This window comes from Phyllostomus discolor, chromosome 5 (assembly GCF_004126475.2).
Source record: "Phyllostomus discolor isolate MPI-MPIP mPhyDis1 chromosome 5, mPhyDis1.pri.v3, whole genome shotgun sequence".
In the NCBI taxonomy this organism is placed as follows: domain Eukaryota; kingdom Metazoa; phylum Chordata; class Mammalia; order Chiroptera; family Phyllostomidae; genus Phyllostomus; species Phyllostomus discolor.
In genome coordinates, this window is record NC_040907.2 from 28,523,674 (window position 1) to 28,543,457 (window position 19,784).

Consider the following 19,784-nt stretch of genomic DNA (forward strand, 5'->3'; position numbering starts at 1 on the left):
AGTTCAATTCCCAGTCAGGGCACATGCCTGGGTGGTGGGCCACATCCCCAGTACAGGGTGTGCAAGACAACAATAAGTTGATGTTTTTGTCCCTCTCTTTCTTCTTCCCTTCCCCTCTCTCTAAAAATAAATAAATAAAATATTTTAAATAAATAAATAAATAAAAATCAGTAAGCATGCCCTTGGGTGAGGACTGGGAAAAAAAAACCCATAGTGAAGGCGAGGCTCACTGTGGCATATCTAATGTCCAGTAATGAGCTGCAAATAACACAGAAGTCCTAAAGTTCTAGCATCAAAGCAATTGGTTGAACACATTTTACTAATTATCTTTTAACATACACAAAAAGATGAAATTGAAATTCTAGAATTAAAAAATAGTAAGTGGTATGAAGTGGGAGGTATGAAGTGAAAGGTGGTATAATATTTCCTCTACATAGACTTTAATAGCTTAATAGTATACACTGTTAAGCTCTAGAATGACTACTAAAAATTAAGAAAAGAGCATACATAAGAAGTCTCTAGGTGAAATAGAAAACTATATATTATTGGGTTAACTCTAAAGGTTGCAGAAATGAAGCAACACAGGAACAAAAGAAAAAGAGTAATCATACCAATAATCATATTAAATACAGACTAAGAACTCCAATTAGATTGCAAACGCTGTTAGACTGAATTTAAAAAACAAGAACCAATGACTACATGATGTTTATAAGAGACACACTTTAAATACAAAGACATTTACAGACTAAAAGCAAAAAAACTAGGAAAACACATATCATGAAATTGCACAGGAAAGCTGTGGTGGCTATATTAGTATCAAAGTAAGCTTCAAGACAGTATTTTAAGAAATCAGTAACAGATTATTTTATAAAGATAAAGAATAATTCAACAGGAAAAATAAATACACTACCATTAATATTAATTTGAAATGAATCACAGACCTAAATGTCCAATAAAATAAAACTTAAAAACCTATAAAGGAGAACAGAAGAGAAAATATCTGACTTTGGTTATTGTCCCAGACAAAACATAAAAGTCACTAATCACTAATTAAAAACTGGTATTAGACTTCAAAATACAAAACACCTACTCTTTTTCAGACACCATTACAAAAACAAAAAAATCTGAAAAAATATTTACACAACATAAATACAAGAAAAGACGTATCCCAGATATGTACAAAACACAAAAACAAAATCTTACAACTCAGTAATAATGGCAACCAAATTTTAAAAGGAAAAAGAAAAGCAAAGACTTTAAAAGAACCTTCAGAAGAAAAGATAAATAAATGACCAGCAAGCACATGAAAAATGCTCAACACCAACGGTCATCATAAAATTAAAAATAAAACTATAACAAACTATAACAAAACTATAACAGTGGTATAACAAAATACCACTTCATACCCACTAAAAAGGCGGGTAACAGCACCTTTTGACCAGGATGTGGAACAACTAAAACTCTCATGCATTGCTACTGAGAATGTAAAATAAACAACCACACTGCAAAAAAGTCTGGCAGTTTCTTGTATCTTTCATCAACCCTTGACAAAGCAATCATTCTATTATTCAAGAGAAGTGAAAGAATATGTCCATAGAAAACTTATACAAGAATTTCTTAGCAACTTGTTCCTAACAGCCCAAAACTAAAAATAATCCAACTATCCACCAACAGATAAATGGATAAAAAAGATTGTGGTATATTTGTACAATGGAATACTACTTAGCAATATTAAAAAACAAACAAATGAGATATGTAATAGTATCACAGACATTACACTAAGTGAAACAAGCCAGACATTAAATAGAGTACATAAGGAATGACTACCACTTAGGTGAAGAGTTCGATTATGTGATGTTTATGTGAACTAATCTACTATGGACTTTAAGATCACTGTCTAAAATGAGAACCTGGCTATATAAGTGTTTGAAGGATCGAGATAATGCATGTAAAGTAACTACCTAATCTGTAAAGCAATATACAAATGTAAACATTATTAATTCATATCAACAATTTTGGTACAGGAAGTTAATGTCCTCCTGAGGAAAAAGACTACAATGTCTTAGTTTGTAAAATCCACCCCCAAAAAAATCATAACTAGAAATGTACAGTTTTGAATACATATTCTAAAAACAAATCAGCTGCCAACTTCAAGATATCCTAAAACAAAGATTAATTATAGAGGGGAAAAAAAAGTGGCACCAAATTGAAAACTAGGCAGCATTCTTAAATAGAAGTGACTAAACAAGTAATACAGATAATTCAAAAACTTCAGGAAAATCATGGTAATCAAAATACAGAAAATGCATCAGAATTAAAGATGCCTTGAAAATCTTAAATGCCTCTATTTTCATCATTACAAAATATTTATCACTTCAAATGAAGTACATTTTAATTATTCTAATAATTTACTTCTGATAGAAACTTTATGTCAACACAAAATACTCTGCTCTATCACACTATGTGACTTTTAACAGTCCTCAGATTAAAAATAGCCTAGTGAAAATGCCATTATTTGATGAAATATAAGTAAACCCAAGAAGCTTAAGTTAATTTCATATTCCTAGGGAAAGCAGTGCCTATCATAAATAACCTAACATTCCAAATAGCTAAATCCAAAAATTTTATGTTTTAACTTACCCTACTGCCAAATATGTACGCACACTGGTAAAGTGAGTCATCATAGACTATTCTCTGCTCTTCTTAGGTTTCAATGCATACCATGTCAGAAGTCGCAATAATGTTGGATCCCTTTTGTCCCTGATTTCTTTAGTTCCATACCATGTCTCAAATGTGTTTTTAGTCTCCCAGTTTAGATCTGGCAATCAAGTTTAAAAGATTTTTTTTTTAATTTTTACCCTCCAACATCTTAGGATACCGCTCCTAGTAAATGCCCATAGCTCCAAGGCACGGCATTTGCATGCACCATAGATAGAGTGTACGTCCCACTTTCGGTCTTGGTTTATACCTGTTGCCTAAGCATAATTAAAAATAAATAGCACTCCTGTTTATTCCCAGAAGTTTCTAGTCAAACAGAAGGTTAAGTAGTCACTCAGACTACTATGTATTTGACTGGCTATGAACCAGTCAAATACATAGGAGGTACTCAAAGGCGGGCAGCTTGGCTAGCTTGCTGGCTGAATGTATGAAAAAAAAAAACTATTCCAATGCCAGCTCAGGTCCAGGGAACATTCTTGGTTTTTATTACTTTTAAATATATTATCAAATAGCTTAAGCTAACTATTGTCCAGGAGAGATCATTAAGGAATTTACTCTTAATCAATGGATTAAAAATATGTAATTAGCGTGTTGATTATAGTATATTAAATGGTTCCTCTAAATGTTAAAAGTAGTATGCTCTAATAAGTAATTAACAGTTGTCCATATCTTGTTTTTAAATCTTTAGTGCCTTAACAGAATCCGTTTCAGAATTTCTTTTTAAATAGAAATAAAGACATTTGACTATATCACAAATGACTTCCAACAACTCATTACATTTAATATAATTCACAAAGCAGTTCAGTATGACCATTATGTTAATAGTTCAAGCTGATTCAACATTCTCTTGTCTCTGAGTGTATGTCAAATTAATTATTGAGTCTAAGATTAAAAGAAAAGAACTTGATGGCCAAATGAACTTATGACTGGCAACAACCCACACATTCTTCAAAAGGTGATCACTGCGGTAAATCCATATGATGGGATATATGAAATAAAATGGAACTGCTGATACAACAACATGGATGGATCTCAAATGCATTATGCTAAGTAAAAGCCAGACTCAAATGGCCACCTACTGTATGAGTCCCATTTATATAAATTTTGGGGAAAGCAAAATTATAGGGACAAAAAAACAGATCGGTGCTTGCTGACAGGGCCTGGGAGTTTGAGCAAGGTGCTGACTGCCAAGGGACAATACTGACCTACATCCCGATCGTGGTGATGGTAACATTGTACAGATTTGTCAAAACCACTAGAATTACACAGCAGACAGTGAATTTTTGCTGTATAATTTTTTTAAATTAAATTTTAGGGAGAAATATTATTTTTTAAAAGTGGTTTAGATCTGAAACAAAAAAATGGCCAATCACAAACTGTTATCTCCCATTCTTACTTAAGAAGGGAACAGAGAACACTGCATGTTCGAATAAAAGGCAGCTCTAAACTGCTATCAGGACTCTAGGCTGGCATTTCTTCGTTTCTGCAGTGTTCTCTCTCAATCAGACCCTCATCTCTACATTCCTCAATCTTTCAAACCCTCTCCGCATGCTTCTGCTAACTCTGAGCTTCCTAAACTCGGTGTGTCTACCTAAGAGACTAATAGACTATCTCACATTCATAATCCACCTATGCCTTAACATGCACTCACTGGCATCAATCCTTAATTCACCCTTGGGCCTCATGTTAATACTTACATTAATTCCCTTAATTCCTGCTTCGATCTCAACTTTGCTGTCACCGGTCCCTCAGCTAAACTTGATCATGTCCTCTCCTCAACCTTCATATGGGTCTTACCTACCATAAGTTTGAAACACAAATGCTAGTAATTTCAATCATCTTTGAAGTGTTTCAGAAGAGGCACACTCTAAAGCCTCCCTTAGGGACCCTACTAGTGTTTTCTTCACTCCAATAAATATGGTGTCCTTACTTCTGTCCAACCAAACCCTTGCTTATCTTTAAATTCCACTTCATGTTTGGTTTTATACAAAGACACAGATACGAGGCAAACTACCTCCTCATAAAAATCATGCATCTTAAATTAGACTAGTATTAAAATTGCACTCTTATCTTCCTTCTTCAGGGTACATACCTATGATTCACTCAATACTGTTTATCATTTAATGTTACATCTTATGTTCTCTCAAACCTCTCCAGTTTTTCTACATCTTTTTATAAATACAGTGACCAAAACAGGGTATCAACAAATAATAGATCATTTACATACAACACAATACTATCATCACCCCCAAAAAATAACCTTGAAAAAAAGAAATTAGTCAACTATGTTATGGTCCCTTATACTGTGAGAGAGCAAGAATAGAAAAAAATCACAGTCTCGGAACTTCCAAAAGTTAATTCTCTAGCAGTGACTTTGCTGTTTCCTCACAAACCAGGAGAGCCAATATTCACAGCCACTGAGCCTTTACAACCAATCGTCCCATCCTCAGACAAGAAAAACTTACACACACACACACACACACACACACACCCCAAAAAAACCCCTCCTTCTATTATGAACTCACTGTAGTTGTCCTTCCCAGGACAGGCAGGAAGCCTTGATAGTATCTTAAACTTCCTAACTATCAGTCTTATTAGAGTCCATCGCTGCTAGTTAATTGTTAACCATATTTCCTAAAATCTTCTATTTCCTTTAAAGTCAAAATATCACTTTTCTGAGATGGGGAAGAGGAAACAAGGATGAGAAAAGATTAAGTGGAAAGCAAAGAAAGAGAACTCTGTATTTTTAAACTAAATTTAGCTGGTAAGATTTGTTTTTCCATAACGTGAGCAAAACATTCACCTTCCTTTAAATAAGTAACAGACATGTGTGAATTGCAGAAGACTTAAAAAAAAAAACAAATTAGATTAAAAATACAGACAAAAATACAGAAAGTAAAGCTAATGAGAAAAGAAGAGACAAAAGGCAGGAATAAAAAAAAATGGAGATAGACCACACTATGAAGATACAGGGTTGAAATCAAAGAAAGAAGAAATAGAAATCTGTCCCCCCAAAAGCAGCAGTTATAGATGCAAGATATAATTTCATTTTGTGTTTCTTTAAAAAAATAATAATAATATGACTGTTTGAAATTAGTTTCAAGAAACAGAGGAAAATGGATTTCACACCATCAACATACATTAGAGGGTATCAGACATTAAGGGCTTTTATGACAATGACTTCTAGCAAATGAAGGATTGAGTCAGAAATAAACAGTCATATAAAAATATCTGTAATTCAACAATATTCTTGAAGCTTAGGCTGGCCTTCATACCACTCTGGTAATTCAGTGAAGGGGAAGCTATACCACAAAAAAAAAAACAGCAAAGACGGCGCTATACGAGCTACTTCTACCTCTACCTCTTGGACCCATCTGCACCATGGCAGTAGTTAGCCAAATCCTAAGGGGTAAAAGTCCACCCCATACCCAACGACCGAAACTACTCCCACCCCACCTTGGCTCAATGGTTTTCTCCCACTGTGGTGAGGGTGGTTTTGGAAAAGCTCCTCAAATGCCAGGAAACACTGTAATACAAAAAGAAAAAACAATTCATAAGTACCAAAACTTAACTAACATTTTGGCCTCCCTCTCAAGGAAGATTGGTATAGCGGAAAAAAGCACTAGTCTAGGAACCAAGAAACCAAGTATATTGTGTTCGTTCAACATTCAAAGGCATGTGCTATGCTCCAGGTGACTTGGGGGAAGGACAGTCTCTTTCAGCTAAGGGTTATTACTAAACCAGCAGAATATGAACCAAAAGCTGCTGATGGCTATCTCTGACACTAAATGGGCTGAAAATGTAGCCAACAGAAAACTAAGGGATGTAAAGAGAAACTCCTGACAAGAAAACTTAAGAACCAGGCTCTGGTTCTTCCTATAGATATTTTCTCCCTTAAGTTGATCTACAATGGGCTTCTATGACTTGCAAGTAAGTCTGGCCAATATACTTGGGTTCTAGCTCTACGATGAACATGGGCAAGCCGTATCCATTGGCCTTAGTTTTCTCTTCTATAAAATGGGCTAGATCTGAGGTTTTCAAGACTTTAAGCAGTGGTACTTTTTTAAACAAAAATTTATTTTGGTATTAAAAATTAAAATGACCTGTCTTGGCTGTGTGGATCAGTGGACTGAGTGCTGGCCTGTGAACCAAAAGGTCACAGGTTCGACTCCTGCTCAGGGCACATGCCTGGACTGCAGGGCAGGCCCCCAGTTGTGGGTGAGCTGTGGGCCTGCAAGAGGCAGCTCATCTGTGTCTCTCACATATCAATGTATCTCTCCCTCTCTTTCTCCCTCCCTTCCCCTCACTCTAAAATTAAATAAAATCTTGTAAAAATATTAAAATGACTTCATATAAATGTATTTTATAAGATCAGATTTACAACATTTACTTCTGAACAAAATCAATAAGGACAATGGATATTTAAATCTCACCTTGAGACTGGAAAAAACCCTCTTATTAGTATAAATGTACTTTATAAGATTAAATATACAATATTTACTATTATGACCAAAATCAACGAGAACAATGATGTGTTTTGATAAAAAATAAGTTTAAAATTGGAGACAAACAGTAAAAATTGAAAGCTTTTATTTACCTCTCAGGATTCTATTTATTTCTGTATTTTGTTCTGGCTGCACATTAGTAAGACAATCCTGATTCAAAAAAATAAAATAGTTGTAAAGAATAACATGTGTTTTCTACATCTCCCTTACCCCATGTACTATTTAACTAAGGTGGAGGAAAAGCTTCAAGTTTTGCACAAAAGAAAAACTGACAGTACAATTTTTTAAATAGGTCTCCAACTGGTTAAAATTTAGTTCATAATATAGTTAAACATTCATGTGTGGGGGGTTTTGTTTAATAATTTAAACTTCATTTAAAAATTAAATCTGAACCACATGTTTACAGAATCCAATTAGTGCCTTTATAAAACTCTTAATAAAACAGGTAATTGCTAAACTCTTAAGAACCCTTTCAGTCAGATTCATGTATACTCACTGCTCATAGTAAATTGCAATGAAGCAAATATAAAAAGTTATCATCCTTTTTTAATAATAAGCCTGCTTTAAAGGAAAGAAAAATTTCACCAATTCCTAGTTACCACCTTGGAGAGTTATGAACATAGGCAAATAATAACTTGGGTCAAATATGAAAACTATTATAATAATCTCTTCAATCTTACTTATAATCAACTTGAAGGGGCAGCTCACAGTAGGTGCTACAAAACATTCATTATTTAAAGAGTGCCTGCTTTATGATAGAAATAAGTATCTCTCTATCTCTAACCTTAAGAAGTTAACCACCTAGCAGAGGATATGGTGTATTTTTTTTAAGATTTTATTTATTTATTTTTAGAGAGGGAAGGGAGAGAAAAAGAAAGAGAGAGAGAGAGAGAAACATCATGTGCGGTTGCTGGGGGTCATGGCCTGCAACACAGGCATATGCCCTGACTGGGAATCAAACCTGCGACACTTTGGTTCGCAGCCCACGCTCAATCCACGGAGCTACGCCAGCCAGGGCACGGTGTATTCATTTATTCAACAAAAGTGTACCCTCAGCCACTGGGCAAACAACGGGCCTAATGAGTAAACAAAATACTCGTGATCCTACCCTCATAATTTAGATTTTAACGTAAGGACTGTATATAACTAATCAAGATTTTAAATAAACAGTTCAAATGATTAGGTTAACATTTTTGAAAGATCCCTGGCTACCATGTGAAAGTTACTATAAATTAGAGATATAAGTCCATGGATAGAGAGGACAGTTACGAACTACTATGATGCTGATGACAAAGTAATAGGAACTCAAAAGAGGGAACAAACTCATTTGACTGGTGGGGGAAGGGGAGAGCTTGAGAGACATATTGTTGCAGCTCGATCTTAAAAGACTCCAGAATAAGCCAGACAAGTCGAGAAAGGGTGTTTGTGCTTAAAGAGAAAACTGTATGAAAAGTACGTTTGGGAAACTTCAAGTAGTTAGTTCCTCACAGTTGGTCTTGAATGGAGTGAAACACAGCTAGAAAGACAAATCAAGAAAAACACAGTAAAGGATATTTTATAAAAGAAACATCTCCAGAACACTGAAGAATACTTATTTTAAGCAAGATGTTAACATGATCAGGCTTACGTTTTTAGAAAAAATTTTCCAGAGACACTTAGCCTAAAGACAACAAACAAGAATGCATGCCCCCCAACAGATAGGCTGTCTCAAAATCCTAATCTAGTAACTTATCATGACAATCAAACATGGTCCAAGCAAATACTCTGAGCTTAGAAACCAAGCAACTAGTACCAAGTTCAGGTTGAACTGCAGTTGGCATGACTATTGAAACAAACAAAAAAGTGTCTGTAGATAAAATACTAAAAATGTAATGGTGGCAGGAGTAAAAGGAACAAAGAAGAAAAAACAGCAACTAAGAACCAGAGGAAATAACAGAAAAACATTTTTTTCAGGGTAACAACTACTTCCATTTGTCAATTATGCACAAATCTACCTCTTCTGTGTAAGAATAAAGTGTGGTTCCTAACAAGCAGTTCAAAAACCAAATTTAATACACACACTTTAGAAAATAATAAAACAAAAACTAGATTAGAAACAGCACACTGTAACAGGACCAGCTCTACACTAGCTAGCTTCCCACTGCTTAAAAAGAAAGCTCTCCCTGCCTGGCTGGTCCTTGAAACATGCGCATTAAAACAGGGGTGAAGTGAAGATGGGTAAGGTGGGGTGGGCTGAAGAAGGACTTGCTATTTTCACAAATACCCCTGATCAATGAACTTGAATGCTCTCATTCCAATTCTTGTTCTTTGTACAACAGATAACAGCTTAAATACAAACATATAGCTTAGATACAATACAAACATGACAACAGATATATAATAAAGAATCCAACTATTTTAAGATAATAAATCCTACCTTTCCGGGGTCATCCTTGGATCGAGGCACTTTAAGGAAACACTTATTCAGCGACAGGTTATGTCGTATCGAATTCTGAAATTAAGAAAAGCCATATGGTCATTAAAATCCAAAAAACAAAAGCCACCTTTAAAAACAATCAAAAATCTAAATAACTCTATGTACTTGAATACGACTACAAATTGTATTTTAATTGAACTTCAAATTTGAATCTTTTTGATTTTCAAATTATGAATGTTACAAAGGGAATGGTTATTGAAAAAGTTTCTGGTGAATGTTACAAAATTCCAAATAATGGAATATATGTCCCATTTTAAATGCTTATTAAGACCTTTTAATGATGCAGGAAGATGTCTATGATTAATTATTTTGGTCAGTCCAGTCCACGTATAAATGAGATCATACAATGCTTGTCCTTCTCTGACTGGCTAACCCATTGTTTTCTCATTGTTTAGAAGGGATCATCATTCTTTGTAGCTGTTTACATTCCAAGCAGAAATGGAACTCCCATTCATAAGTTTTAAACTGATGTTTTGGTAGTAAGATAGGCTTCAATTTACATTCATCTTTTAAAAACTTCTTTAATACAGTATTGTCTCCTATGTTCATAGCAGCATTATTTACAATAGCCAAGATCCAGGAAAAAAATCTGTTTGCAAAAATACCAAAAGCATATTTAGAAAGTAAAAACACCTAGAGAAATATGAGAGTCAAGACATGTATATACATACACACAATGACAAAAAGATTACTTCAAATCTCACAACTTGGGCAGACCTTACCTCTAACAACCATGAGAAAAGAAGTTGGAAGGGTAAAGAGTAAAAATATTTAGGATGATCCAGGTTAACTGGGAGAAAAATAGCCCAGGTTAAATAACTAATGAAGGCATATTGCTTGGCCTTGAAAATGCCAGCCCCAAAAGTGATTTCTCAAAAGTACAGTCCACTTGCACACAGTCTACTTGTACTAGAATCACTTGAGATAAGTTTTAATGCAGAATCCTAGACTCCATCCAAGATAACTAATTAAAACTGGAGTTATCACTCAAAAACCTAAATTTTAAAAGCACTCTTAACTGATTTTTATTTTAAACTTGAGTGTAAAGTGACACCTCCAATTCAAATCAACAACCACATTCTTACCTGTGTTTCTCTTCTTGTACCATGCGAGTCCTGGTTCCCCAAAGCATCAAACGTGCCCATCTGCTCTACGCCACCAAGCACATAAAGCCATTTCAAAAGCATTTCTCCCAACTTCCCAAATTCTTTTCTTGGAGAAAAGAATTCTCCAAATTCTTTTCTTATTAGAGGCAAAGACTCACACCACCAAAATACCACTACTAAAGACAAATCTACTAAGTAAAGTTCATGATTTCTTTGCAATTCTTTTCAACCTTAGTATGTATGAAGGTATATAATCAGGAAGCTCTTTTCAAAAGTGTCACAAAAAAGTGTTTTCTGTTATTACATTACCCATTTGATATGATGTAAGGCTCGTTTTTTGCTTATATTCAGTTTTAAGGTTTCCTTTCCCCATCCTTTTTGTTTTCTATATATTTGGGGGTTATTTTTAATGTGTAAAACACACGATTCGAAACTATACAAAAATGTTTACTTGAAATCTTATTCCCTTTTATAACTCTGCTATCTCAGTTCCATCCATCCGAAGGTAACTGTGTTTACTATGTTTCTAATTTATTATTTCTAAGTTTCTTTTTACAACAATAAGCAAATACATTATTTTTATTTTCTTCCCCACCACATAAAAAGTAGCATAATACACCCTCACATACACATAACACTCTTCTATTTTTTTAGTACCCTATACTCCAGTAACATAATAGGTTAATTTTCTTTTTGTAAGGTGAATAATGCAAAAATTTAAATTCTTTTTCATATAGTTCAGGTTACAAAATCATTCAGCTATGGCAAATTCAGAGAGTGGGGTTTTTTTTTTAAGATTTTATTTATTTATTTTTGTTTATTTATTTAAAGAGGGAGAGGGAGGGAGAAAGAGAGCAAGAGAAACATCAATGTACAAGAGAAACATCGATTAGCTGCCTCTTGCATACCCACAACCGGGGGCACCTTGCCCACAACCCAGACACATGCCCTGACCTGGAATCAAACCAGCAAACTGTCAGTTTGCAGGACTATGCCCAATCCACTGAACCATACCGGTCAAGGCCACATAGTATTTTTTAAACTCTTATGGAATATTCAAAAAAGTTATTTTTAATATGTAATCTCCCTTTAATGCCCTGGCACAAAATGAAAGAGAGTTTTACCTAAATATTAAAATTATATTTGAATGCTCTTGAGTGACCATGGCAACATTTCCTTCTCTGGGTGACATTAGTTGGCTCTACATTTCGGGAAAGGTATTTGACAACTGCTATAGGATCCTTCTCCCACCCTACTTTGGCCAATATAAACTAACTTCACAAATTCTAACTGATCTCAGATTTTCTCTGATTTTCCCCTAACCCATCTCCTCCACACCTAAAGAAAATATAATGAGCAGCAGATTGCAGGAGTGTGCTAAACAAATCTAAGGACAGGGAACGGAAAGTAAAACCCAAAAAGAGAGATAGGACCTGAACAGGAACCTTTTCTCCTTTTTTAGGAGAAAAAACAGTTTTCATTTGTCCACATTTGAAATTCTCAAAATATTTCTATGTTTACAAAAATAAAATTAAAAGTGATCATGGCAAGTTCTAGGCACCTAAACTTGGGTTGAAGAAATGCTTTAAAATGAATAATTATGAAGCAGCTATTTCTGGAAATATTAAAAGTCTGCCTAAAGCAACAGAACAGGCCAGATAAGCTCTCTGGTGTATCTTTTAGTTAGAAAAGCAGCAGCATCCTTCTCTACCTCCTCCCATTTCTTCTCTTTTATCCCTCTTTCTTCACTGTATCTTAATCACGCATCTTCCAGTTGAAACTGTATCACTACTTCTAGCCCAGTTACAGACCATCACCTCGGCTGGGGAGCAGCAAAAAATTAAGCAGTCTGGATTTGGCACTTTCAGGTTCACTTACACTTCAGCAGAAGCTGAGGTTACACAGGTAAATGAGTTACATAATCGAACTTTATATGCTATTCCCTACCAAATTTGGACCAAGCTCTTCAGCTTGGCATTCATATACTCATGGGATCTCTACACTCTGGTTCCATCCCAACTCTTCTGCCTGCTACTAAGAACCCTTATAACCAGTTCCTAGAAGCTATTACAAAGACCTCCCTAAACCTTACTCTTCTTCAAAGTACAGCTAAATTCTACTTCCTCAATAGTTTTCTAATGTCTCTTCCCTTCCTGTACTCTCATAACGCTTAGTTTTTATGACACCCACTTTATAACCTCATCACACTTCCCATAAGCTCTTCTAAACTCTCACAGCAATTGCTAACTACACCCTTCATTTAATACTTTTTACTAGGTCACACATATAATGAATATTTTTATGGCTTACACACAGTAGGTGTGCCCAATTATTCAACTCTTCATAGTATAGCATTCTATACTTTTCTATTAGAGCTTTTTACATAGCATCATAATTGCTTGTTTATATGTATCCCCCTCATCCAATAAAAATTACAAGCTTCCTCAACAAACAAGAGTTGGCAAGGATGTGAAGGAAAGGAAACCCTTGTGCAACACTGATAGGAATACAGATTCATGTAACCACTACAGAAAATAGTATGGAGACTCTTCAAAAAATTAAAAATACAACTACCTTAATCAGCAATTCCACTTTTGACTATATGTCCAAACAAACCCAAAACAAAAGTTCAAAAAATATATGTACCCCTAAGTTCAATGCAGCATCATTTACAATAGACAAGATATAGAGGCAACCCAAGTGCTCATCAATAAACAAGTGGATAAAAAAGCTGTATACACACACACACACACACACACACACACACACCCCCCACGGAATATTACCTGGCCATAAAAAATGAAATCTTACCATATGCGACAGCACAGTACATCACTGGTCACAATACATCAGTAAATGTCTTTAATAAATATAAGGGAGGCTTAAGAGAAACAAAACTACCATCTGATGGCATACCTAAAGCTCCATAAACCCCGTCTTCCAAATACACACACACATGTGCCCAACACAGCACATAACCGGGTAATTCCGATATGATAGTATGAATATAACGTATGCAGATACAAAAGAAAGTTTAATTATTTGTTGTATTATATCAATTAGGTAGGTAACTAACTTGATGGAACATCAAAAGGCCTAGATAAGGAATTAGGGATTCTGCCCTGGCTGGTGTGGCTCAGTGGATTAAGTGCTGGCCTATGAACCAAAGGGTTGTCAGTTTGATTCCCAGTCTAGGGCACATGCCTGGGTTGCAGGCCAGGTCCCCTATACAGGGCATGTGAGAGGCAACCACACATTGATGTTTCTCTCCCTCTCTTTCTCCCTCACTTCCCCTCTCTAAAAATAAGTAAATAGGGATTCTTAAAAAGAAATAGGTGATTCTAGGGCTGCAGCAGGGAAGGTGTAAGATGAGCCTGGAACATCCTGTGATGCCAGAAAAGTTAAAAAGTGCTAAACCAACAAAAAAATGTAGTCATGTCAAAACAGCACAGGAGCCAACCTGTAAGAGCTACCAATGACCAAGGCTGCAACAATTTGAGCAACAAACAATAAGAGCACAAAGAATAAAATAAATATCCATGAGTATATAATATTACAAATAAGTGATTGAATAAATAAACAAAAGGGGAAGAGGTATAAGTCTTTCTTACAGAAGAATCCCAATTAATAAATGTAAAAGGAATAAAGAAAAAAATGAAAATCACCACTAGAAAACAATAAAGACTGCAGCAGTTATGATTCACCAACAAATGATAAAATTAATGAGCAAAATTTAAGAAGAAATTGGGTACCTGAATGCCCTCAAAATAGCTCCCTAAAAATTTTAAGATTTGCCCTGGCTGGTGTAGCTCAGTGGATTGAATGCTGGCTTGTGAACTTAAAGGTCTCCAGTTTGATTCCCAGTCAGGGCACATGCCTATGTTGTAGGCCAGGTCCCTGGTTGGGGGCATGCAAGAGGCATCCAATCAATGTATCTCTCACACATTGATGTTTCTCTCCCTCTCTACCCATCATTCTAAAAATAAATAAAATCTTTAAAAAAATTTTATAATACACAAAGTGAGAAATAGTAATCTTATAGTGGAGAAACTTGGCATATACCACATTAACCAAAGAACCAAGGTTAACATTACCAGTAATAAGATACAGTGACACGAAGTACCCCCCAATGTAATATACAGAAAAGGGCATACCACCTCTGCATAATTATTCCCAAAAACACATTATCTCACTCTAGTCATAAGAAAACATCAGACATTTCCAAACTTAGGATCATTCTCCAAAGTACATGATAAGTACTCTTCAAAAGTGTCAAGGTCATAAAGACAAGACTGAGGAATGGTTACCAATTAGAGGAGACAAAGAAGACATAACAACTAAATGCAATGTGGGGTCCTGGATTGGATCCCAGAACATAAAAGGACATTACTGGGAAAACTAATGAAATCTGAATAAACTCCATAATTCACTTAAATAGTTAACAGTACTGTTTCAGTCAAAAGTATTGTACCAACATTAATTCTTAGTTTTGATCATTGTACTATGGTTATATAAGATGTCGATACATAAGTAGATGAAGGACATAAGGAAACCCTTTGTACTAATTATATAACTCTTCTATACATCTAAAATTCTTTTAAAACAAAAAGCTTCTATGCCCTGGTTGGTGTGGCTCAGTGGATTGAGTGCTGGCCTATGAACCAAGGAGTTGCTGGTTCGATTCCCAATCAGGGCATATGTCTGGGTTGCAGGCCAGGTCCCCAGTTGGGGGTGTTCAAGAGGCAACCACTCACAAACATAGATCAATGTTTCTCTCCCTCTCTTTCTCCTTCCATTCCCCTTTCTCTAAAAACAGATAAATAAAATCTTTTTTTAAAAAGCTTCTGAAAAATGCTGGCTGATGAAGCCAGTACTAATTGCAATACTACATGGTTTTTTTTTTACCTTAGACTCACTAGAAACTTACCTGAACTGTGAGTATTATTTTCCAGTGAATGTTACATTACCTCTGCTCTAATTGGAATTTCATCTTCAATAAAAACCAATATTGTTATTGCTTACAGCATAAAAATAATAATTTAAATAAAATGCTTACCTTCCAACCACTGCCAGCCTCTCTATAATATGGGAAGTTATCACAAATCCACTGGTAAATCTCACTTAGTGTCATTTTCTTTTTGGGTGAGCTATTAATTGCAAATGTAATGAGGCTGGCATAACTGTATGGAGGTTTCCCATCTTTGTGCTGTTGGACTTCTTCCTGGTCCAGGGTTGTATTCGGGTCAAGGAGTGCATTCTTCTTGGAAATCCCTGTTCCATGTGCATTTTGTGTAGCATCAGATTTTTGGATAGCTGCTCTCATGGTGAGCTGTGGTAACCAGTCCATAGATGTTAGGCTGCTCTCCAATTCAGATGTCATCCTGAAGGTAAACAGACTCCTTAGTCAGTATCAAGGAAAGAACCCCTCCTTCTCAAAATATCCAATATTCACAAATCTAGGAGTTCCAAAGTGAGGGAAAGCCTGAGTTAAATCTGGAGGAAAAAGATTTGAGTATGTTAATGAGTAAAATAAATATTTAAGAGATCAACATTTCCAATCTTTTTTTCTTATTTCCATCCTCTCCAAAACACAACAAATTTGGTTTTAAAATGTTTAAGACACAGAACAATATATACGCACAAAGTGATTCTGATGCCAATCTTTACTCACCGATAACAAGAGCCCTTTGGAAACTTAAGACTATATATCTGCCATTTCTTTTACACAAATTTTAGAAGTCATAAAAAAAAAAAAAAAAAAAAAAAAGAGGACCAAAAGTAAAATGGAGGCAAGAGGTCAGAAAAGCAACTGAGAAATAGGCACAGGAATTTATACGGAGGAAATAAGGTAAAACTGGGATGGTAAAGGGTAAGAAGAGTACAGAATGGTAGACAGGAATGTCAAGGAGACAAACTAGTTGGGGGAGTTGACAGGAAAGAAGGATGCAAACTCAAGGACACTGATGAACAAGAGAAAAAGAGGACAGGCAGGACCAGGCAATTTCTTCTTAAAAAAAAAAAAGTGAAGGAACAAGGTTAAGAAAACTAACTAAAGATCTAGAAGCATTAGATATACAATATTATGTCACATAAATGGACGGTAAGAAAAGAAGCAGTAAGAGCTTGAGTACCGGCTTAATGCAAACATCCAGGGATCTGGATTCTGAATACATTTTGCTCCAATGATGAAAAATTCAGATCATTACCACCCAAAGAAAAAGAAAAACAAGATCTGCTGGGTTTACACATTCTGTAGAAAGGAGGAAGCTCCTCTAAGAAATTAAAAATACAGAAACAATATATTTCACAATGGAATTGCTAACTTTCAGCAGAAGGTACAAACCTTTCTATCCTGGATCAAAGAAGTGGGAATAGTGACACTGACTAGAAAATAAAGAAGAATGAACCCTATCTGGTGTGGATCAGTGAATTGAGTGCTGGCCTGTAAACCAGAAGGTCGCTAGTTCAATTCCCAGTCAGGACACAAGCCTGGGTTACTGGCCAGGTCCCCAGTTGGGGATGTGCAAGAGGCAACTGACCCATGTTTCTCTCCCTCTCTTTCTCCCTTCCTTTCCAGCTCTCTAAAAAAAATTTTTTTTAAAGCTTTTTAAAAAAAATTAAATGAAGAATGAAAGGCTTCTAAGTGGTACCACAATAAAGGAAAAAGAAAACAAAATAAGAAGCTTAAAGTACCTCAAAAGAAAAAAATATATGGCTAAGAAAACCCCATATAGGTCCTTCATCCCAAATGGCTGCAGATAAAAAGCAACTTGGGGTATGTACTTAGGAGCTGAACTTCTGGGAGGCATGTAGAACTGATAAAGAACACAGGCTCTTGAGTCCGAGAGACCAGAGAGCTCAAGTACTGATCCTACCAGCTACTTGCTGTGGGACCATGAAAATGTTTAGTATCTCTAAACTCTACAGCTTTCTCATCTGCAAAATGAAGCAATACTACCTGCAGTTAAAATATTAGTTTGAGAATTAAATGTGATAACATGTGCACAGAAGAAACTTTCAAATAAGTATTACTCTAGAAGTACCTTGGGAGGGTACTAAGGCACTAAAAAATAAACTACTTATAAATCAAGAGACAACCATGAGAATTCTATCTGCATTACTAGTGGAGTCTTATTATATATTGTTTTTCAGACATTTAGAGCCAGTTTTACTCTTCGTATTTTCTCAAACTGTCTTCATTTCTATTATATGCATATCTCTAGAATCTGAACTTTAAATTCCTCTATACAGCACCTTCAGAGATCTTTAAAACAAAAAATAAAACAAAACAAAACAAAAAAAACCCTTACCAACCTGCTCTATAATCTCAGCCACAAATGCTCCCAGCATGACATAAGTTAAAGGAACTTGTGGAACAGCAAGACAAGATAACTTAGAGCTCACAGAATAGCAAGAAAGTATGTAAAGTACCCAAGATTAGAGACCAATCCCTTCAATCTAAAAATGAAAAACTAAGGTCTACTGAACTTAAAAGGCCCAAATTTACAAGATAGTTAACAGTAGAACTAAAACCAGGGCCCACAGCCCCTGATACCCAATCCAGCAGTTTTTCTAGCATATTTCATTTGTAAAATGAGCATAATAATAACCTCCCTGATATAAAGTACTCAGAACAGTGACTGGCAAATAGTAAGTATTCGATACATGTTAGCTACTGATGGTATTGGTGATAATGGCAGTTACTGCTATTATTATTCACATTTCATTCTATAAACACTGGCTATTATTATACCATGCTGTCATTCTATTTGTCTCAATTAAGTCTCCACTGAGTAGCTTTATTTTGTTCAAATTCCCAAAGCAGCCAGTCACATATATTTGCAAAATTAATATAAAAGTATATTCCAAATTGGAATATAATTGATATTGCAGATGTCCCCTATTGAGAACCCTCTTTATTTACCTTATTCCCTTCCATCAATACTAATTGACTTTGTAATAGGCCATGGTTGTAGGTTAGATCTCCAGTCAGGGCACACATACGAATCAACCAATGAATACATAAACAAGTAGAACAACAAATCCATGTCTCACTCTTTCTCAACAATGTTTTAAAAAGAGACTTTATGTCATGTGAACCAAAGGGTCGTAGTTCAATTCCCAGTCTGGGCATGCACCTGGGTTGTGGGCCAGGTCCCCAGGTGGGTGTAAGCGAGAGTCAACCAATCGGTGTATCTCTAGCACTTCGATGCTTTGCTCCCTCACTTTCTCCTCCCCTCTTCCCTTCTCTCTAAAAATAAATAAATAAAATCTAAAAAAATAAAATTAAAAAGAGACTTTATGAATCTAAGTAATATAATGAACTATACAGTAGGTAGGTACTTAATACATTACAGTATTTAACAAGAATTTATAACTACAGGCATATAGGGCTAAGCTACAGTAAGATTTTATATACATAAACATACACATGCAAAGTATGATATAAATTCCTGTCCTCCAGGAAACCACAGTCCAATCAGGTAGGTCAAACACAAAAAAAAGCTGAAAAAGAGTACAAGGCTGAGTTCTTTGTGCTGAGATGGCTCAGAAAAGGGAGAAGACAACATGGACTGAAGCCTTAAGAGATACAGATGGAAGAAATTCAGCTAAAACTTGAAGTTAAGTCCTAAAAGAGACAGGGAAGATGGTCCCTAGTCATCAAAGACATCATGAGTGAGAATTACTCCGTTGCTGTGCTCATTTTCATCAGTTCTGCTGGAGCAGATTTGAAGTATACATAAAATCTCTTAAATTTAAACTATGAAATAGTGGGGTTTTGGTTTTGTTTGAAATTTATTAAATTTTATATATTCTTGGTAGGGCAGTAAAAGAATGCCTCCCTTGTTGGTACTTAGACTAGTCGCTGCAGTGGTTCTCCATTAAGTACCGAAAACACAAAAAAATGATCACTAGATTTGGCCAGATCAGTAACTTTAGAAAGAAACCTCTTAGTGAAATGAGGATGACAGAGGTCCA

General features: G+C 35.4%; 1 protein-coding gene across 2 annotated transcripts in view; it reads right to left on the reverse strand.

The window, feature by feature from the left end:
* Positions 1 to 19,784, reverse strand: part of FOXJ3 (forkhead box J3) — a 102,514-nt gene that overhangs the window by 53,481 nt on the left and 29,249 nt on the right. For both annotated transcript variants that reach the window (XM_028511524.1, XM_028511522.2), the window contains exons 3-4: positions 15,862 to 16,186; positions 9,640 to 9,714 (exon numbers count right to left, since the gene is read on the reverse strand). In XM_028511524.1, the coding sequence (XP_028367325.1) occupies positions 9,640 to 9,714; positions 15,862 to 16,186 (400 nt within the window). The remainder of the gene's footprint in view (positions 1 to 9,639; positions 9,715 to 15,861; positions 16,187 to 19,784) is intronic.